At 43.3% G+C, this 6,000-nt stretch overlaps 1 protein-coding gene across 8 annotated transcripts in view; it reads right to left on the bottom strand.

Annotated features, from left to right (window-relative positions):
• The window catches only part of PHACTR1 (phosphatase and actin regulator 1), a 581,688-nt gene that overhangs the window by 92,583 nt on the left and 483,105 nt on the right, over positions 1-6,000 (bottom strand). For 6 of the 8 annotated variants that reach the window (XM_037842145.1, XM_037842144.1, XM_037842146.1 and 3 more), the window contains 2 exons: positions 4,062-4,229; positions 2,063-2,269 (listed from right to left, as the gene is read on the bottom strand). In XM_037842145.1, coding sequence (XP_037698073.1) covers positions 2,063-2,269; positions 4,062-4,229 — 375 coding nt within the window. The remainder of the gene's footprint in view (positions 1-2,062; positions 2,270-4,061; positions 4,230-6,000) is intronic. The other 2 variants (XM_037842148.1, XM_037842151.1) reach the window with 1 other exon arrangement.

The following is a 6,000-nucleotide window of genomic DNA, read 5'->3' on the forward strand; positions in this document are numbered from 1 at the left end:
CTTTCCCTTGCTCAAGAGCCTCCAAAGGCTTTCCACTGACCAGGGCATGACCTCTAAATCCTCATATGCTCCCCCTTGTTAGCCCTCTCTCAAAACACCCCAAGGTGACTCCTCCACTACAGCTCGGCCACTTCTTCACTGACCCAAAACATGCCATCCTCTTTGCCACCTCTAAGCCCTTGTCCAGAATCTTCTTTCCTGGAATGACATGATCTTCCTCTCCTCTACGAACGCCTTCATGCTTCAAAGGTCAGTTCAAACTTCAGCCTTCTCCACTAACCCTTTTATCAGACTGTACCAAGATATAAGCAACACACCCTACAGTATTTATTTTGGTACTTGAATATATATATACATGTATGATATAATAATGTATTATATATATTCAACTTTCATGATTGCATCCCCTTTGATATCTAATACAATATTATTCCTATGGTAGGTATGTTGAATAAATGTGGATAAAATGTATTCTGCAATGTTTAATCCTTCTCAAGGGAAATTCAGCATCAAAGCCTGAACAGGTACATACCCTTTGACTTAGTAATTCTAATTCTAGGAATGAACCGGGGAAAAACCAGAGATGTTTATAAAGATATATGTACAAGGATGTTTTTTATAGTGCTTTTTTACAACATAAAAGATGGAAACACCCTAAGGGATCAATCAAGTAAATCTTGATTTCTTGATTTACACCAAAGCAGCTGGTAAGTCATGTTGTGGAATATTTACTCACCTGAGAATAAATTCACAAGATACCACTATATGGAAAAGGCATGTGATAAAACAATATGTACAGTGATATTCAATTTTTTTTATTAGGTAGATAGAAAAACTGGCAGGCAGGAAGGACAGCGGTTACCATTAAGAGGGAGGCTTATGACTGCTTTTTCTTCTGTGGTTTCCTAGGAATTTAACCTTTGACAGGACAAACTAAAATGTTATTAATGTGATAAGTGGTTTCTTTAGATGGAGATTTGCTTTTCCAAACACAAACATCTGACTTGGATGGATGACACCAGTAGAATAGTTTGACACAAGCCTATCAATTGGACCTAATAATACCCACCACCACACAAGTGATGTTTTGCGATCATGGAAACAAGATTCACTGAACTAGGACTTGGAACCCATCAGGACTAATCTTGGCTCTGCTCTAGAATTTCTGCCAATCTCAGAGAAGTCACTTTTCTTTGCCTTCCATTTTTCTATCTATACAATAGGTGAATATTTTTCCCTATCTCTATCCCCATTACATCTTACAAAAATGCTGCAGAGATCAATTAGATACTAGTTGTAAAAATACCCAGCTCACTGTATAAAGGCAGTTTCTCTGCATCCAGTGGAATTATCGAGGCTGGAGCAACAACCCTCAGAAATCTTTTAGTCTCTGATTACAGCACAGCCTCAAGTCATAAAGTGGTATCTGATTCATGGGCAGGTGAATGCAATTTCACCATATGCCTGATTTAATAATTGTGGGTATATTCATATGGGAACACTCAAAAATATAAAAACAAAAAACTCATTTCAGGTCAACATTACTAGGCTGCTTCTCCCTTTAAATATGTATCTCCCCCAATTCTTTGCAGTTTTTTTGCTCCCTACCCCCTTTTAAGAAAACAGCACCAAAATGAATTTTATTAGAAGTATATTGGGCTTCTGATGAGTAATTTAAAGACAAAAAACTAAAAGCCTTGAAAAAATCATTATGAAGGAAACAATCCTTATCTTTGCAAAGATGTTAAAGTTAAATCTGATTTACCTAGCTGGGAATATAATCTTGAAAATTAGTCACATAAATACAAATATATAGATTTATACATACACACGATTGAAGGCTCTTGGTAGACGACTGGCAGGTGTACACCGCATGTTTTTTGACACAAACCACATAAACCCATGTCACAATTGCATGCACCAAAACACACACACAAACACTCAAGCATCCCAAAGAGCAACCTCACCGGAGAGGTACCATCAGGCTGCAGATAAAAAGAAAAGAAAAAAAAAAAAAAAAAAGGCATCATCCCTTGAAGGGAAGGCGGACCCCACGACTCACCTGTTAAGTGGTTGGCAATCCTGGCAATGGGTTTGGGAGGCAGGGCGGGGGGCTGCTTGAGGAGGGACAGCTGCTTCACTGGGGTCTCCTCATGGTCTCCAGAGAAAGCAGCAGGTTTTTTGGGGGGCAGAAGCAGGACTGGTTTGGCAGAAGGATCTTGGGACAGGAGGACTCCAGACTCACAGGCAGAGGAACTCTCCTCAGACACTGAAGGTACAACCACATGATACACAGAAGACATTACACAAACGGCAGTGCGGGAGAGCCAGCAGGGGCCGGGATGGGGACAAAGACGGACACGGTTGGTAACACCGCCAGGGGTGCCTCTGCACGATGTTGTCACATATGTGCAGAAAAGTTAAAGAGCAGGAACCAGAAATTCAATAAAGCAAGAGGAGGTTGGGGTGGAGGGATGTAGAGGGGAGGCAAAGGAAAAGAAAGGTGGAAAGGGCAAGAGAGAGAAAATGGAAGACATTTTCTCAAAACCGTCAATAGCCTGTGCTGGCCTTTTGTGTCTTGCTCTGTTCTGGCTCTCAGGTTCTGGAAAACCAGGTAATGGTGAGAATCTAGAAGGCTGACCTTGGGCGAATGTACACCACAGGCCTGGGGAGGCCTCTCCTCTAGGCTTATGAGCAGTCAGGGCTGGGCCGCAGCCTCCTAGTCAGTAACTTGTAGTTTTAGGGACACCGCTGTAACCCTGGCCAGCTCTTATGAACTTAGAAAGGGCAAAGGATGCTCTAAGTCAACACCTTTTTATCTTCCCCTTGCCTCTCTCCTCTCACTCCCCAGGAGTGTGGTTTTCTTGTCTCGATTAACCCCCATTTGTATTGAGGCCTGGGCCCTGCTTTCCTCCACAGGGGGGACCCCCAACTGGCTTCAGTAAGAGATGTTTACAGGGTGGGAGCAAAGCCTTATTGCTTTGACAGAGTGAAATGCCATAACTTCAGTGGGATGACTGATTTCACTATAGCAATCAAATCCATCTGATTACAATTTCACAAGGAAGGTTGGATTAAAAAAAAAAAAAAGAATTCACTGGTTGTAACTCAATTGCATATCCTCCTGCCTTCCGTCACTGCCATAATAAGCATGCCTAAAAATGACTGCTCCCCTCCCCTGCCCTCTTCTTCCTCCCTATTTGGGTAGCATCAAAGCCCTGCAAATGATCCTCATGAACACTAAATTCTCCCCCTGTCTCAAGGGACACTATTATTATCAGCATTTGACACACTGATGGAGTCATGACTCACCAGGTCTCAAAGTGAAGCATTGGAATTAACTTTGTGAAACACCCATCTCTCCCACCCTCCCACATGAGCTCCTGCTGGTGTGGATTTTGTGCATGGTGTGGAGAAAGGACATGGCCTTTCTACCTATACACCAGACATCCCAAGAGGTCCCGGGCCCCAGAACTGCCTTCTGAGCACAACCACTTCTCACTGGCTGCAGGGAGGGAGCCATCTTCAAGCTAATAATTAGGACCACCCTGCAAACCTTCCACGAGGATGCATGTTGGCCGCCCAGATGACTGAGGATGAAAGAAGGGGGTGACAGTCAGAGGGCATAAAAGATCATCTACAGGCAGAAGACAACTTAACCAGTAATTACCCCCACCGGCAGAGTGGAGCTAGGCTTAAAGGGCAGCCCAGGGGCCACTGGAAGAGGTGGATTAGGCAGATAGAACAGAAGTGCAGGATTCTTTAGCTCTATCTGGATAGAAATGAATGTTAGAACATAAAACGATGACATTTTAAATCATTGCTAATATTCCAAAGAGGCACAACTTCTTTAAAAAGATTAGATGATAAAAAACTATAGAACAATACATACAAATATCCTCCATATTTTCTGTACTGAACATTTACTAACTGGTCAGATTCATTCTCATTTCCAGATCCTTATGCTCAGGATGGTCTAAAATAGAACCCCAAGTTCAGCTGGGCTGAAGGCCCCCAACGCTACCTTCTGGGGACACACTCTCCTCTGCCAGGGGCATTACCTGTCCCGTCCATGATGTCTGAAGGCTGGAGCACCTCGTATGAGCAGGGATCCCTGGGCATTGGGATCGGCTCCATTTCGGACAGTGCAGGCAGAGACAGCTGGCTGGAGCTCAGGGACTGCCCGTTTTCCAAGGAGTCATCTTCATTGGAGATGGAGAGCTCCCCATCTGTCAGCAAGAGAAGGCGATGGCAGAATTAAACGAGGTCTGCCCTTTGAACAATCCTTATCAGGATCAGTATCTGAAATTGACATCCAGTCTTTTGCTTTTAAGACATTTATTTTATCTTTTGAGATAGGGCATCTCACCAAATGAGAGAGCAATCATTTGCAACGATCTTCTGCACTTTGCCTGTTTTCTCTCCATCCTTCTAACCATAATCTACCAAATTTTGTATGCATTTTTAAAAATAAATGGAGATGAATTAAAATCAACTGTTCTTTCTATTTGTTGAAAACTTGGACGAATAGCCATCCTTGTAGATTAGAAAACCAGGAATTCCTACTTGAGGGAGCAAAGAGCTCCGTGTCACTCAACAAGTGCCAAGAGCATAGTACTCTAGGGATCTGAGGAAAATCTCATCCTGTCTTTTATTTACCTCTACCTGGGCCCAATTTCTCTGGGTGGATAATCATTTGGGGGGGGGGGGGCTAAGCTCCAGTTAATGAGCTGCAGCACCCCAAGAATGGCTTGGAAGAGCTGGGATTCTCCCAGTGTCAACCACTGATCAAGCCCAGTGGGCTTGCAGACTTTTACCTTGCTTAAAGCTCAGTACTACAAGGAGCAGCTAGTTAACCCCTGAGTGGATCAAAGGCTCCTGTACAATGGTCATCTGTCAAACCAAAATTCCCCCAGTGTGATTTAATCAGGCCCCAGGGAAGTCCTGGATAACTAGCATTGAGGTCAAATTAATTTTTAAAGAGGACTGAAAGCTGTTCCAGTAAGATGAATAAACACCCAGATGAAAGACTAGTTAGAGACACAAAAACCAGCAGAGCCATTACCTTATTCAAAACCAGAAGAAAGATGATTTACTTGTAGAAATAAAGCAGTGAAATGACTCCAAGGTTAATGTGGATAAATAACCCATTTCTTTTGCTATGCTCTTGTCATGGTTTTGATTTTATACATCAATGATATATGGTGGCAAAGGATTTCTCCCTCGCTTCCATCAGAATTGGCCCAGTGAAATGTATGTCCAACCACATAATCTACAAATCCAAAAGGCTTTAGACAGCATATGCTTCAAGTACAAATAATATTTGACCTGCGTCTTTTATAGACACAGAAAAAATATAATGGATACGAAAAAATCACCTAAAGCAGACCTGTAAAGCACTGGCACTTGAAGATTTTGTTGGATTTTTTTTTCTTTTCTTCATTTGGCATTTTTGTACCCTCCAAATGGTAATAGTAGTATTTATAATTGTGATTAACAGTATGATTACTACTCATTCATTAGAAAGCAAGGTCAGTGCAGACTCTTCCTCCAATGCTATGGAAATCACACAGTCTTCAGGACTTTCACAGGGAGTCGTAGTGCACAACCATCCCATAACGGGTGTTCCCAGTCTTCTTGACATGCGTTGATTTAGCATGTTCAAACTGAGGCCAAGGGAAAGAGTTCTGCTTAAAGCACCTAGTTGGGAGAATAAGGATGCAGCTGCCACTCAATTTAACACACCTCTAGGAAACCACTCTGACTCTGATGTTCCAAATATAATGAAAGTGCTAGACAAAGACAACAGGATGGGGTGGTAGAGGTGGTGGTGGTCGAGGTGGTGGTGGTGGTGGTGGAGGTGGAGGTGGTGGAGGTGGAGGTGGAGGTGGAGGTGGTGGTGGAGGTGATGGAGGTGGAGGTGGTGGAGGTGGTGGAGGCTTGGCACGGTGGTGGTGGTGGAGGGGTGGTGGTGTTGGGGTGAGGTGGTGGTGGAGGGGG

This window comes from Choloepus didactylus, chromosome 7 (genome assembly GCF_015220235.1).
Source record: "Choloepus didactylus isolate mChoDid1 chromosome 7, mChoDid1.pri, whole genome shotgun sequence".
Lineage (NCBI taxonomy): Eukaryota > Metazoa > Chordata > Mammalia > Pilosa > Megalonychidae > Choloepus > Choloepus didactylus.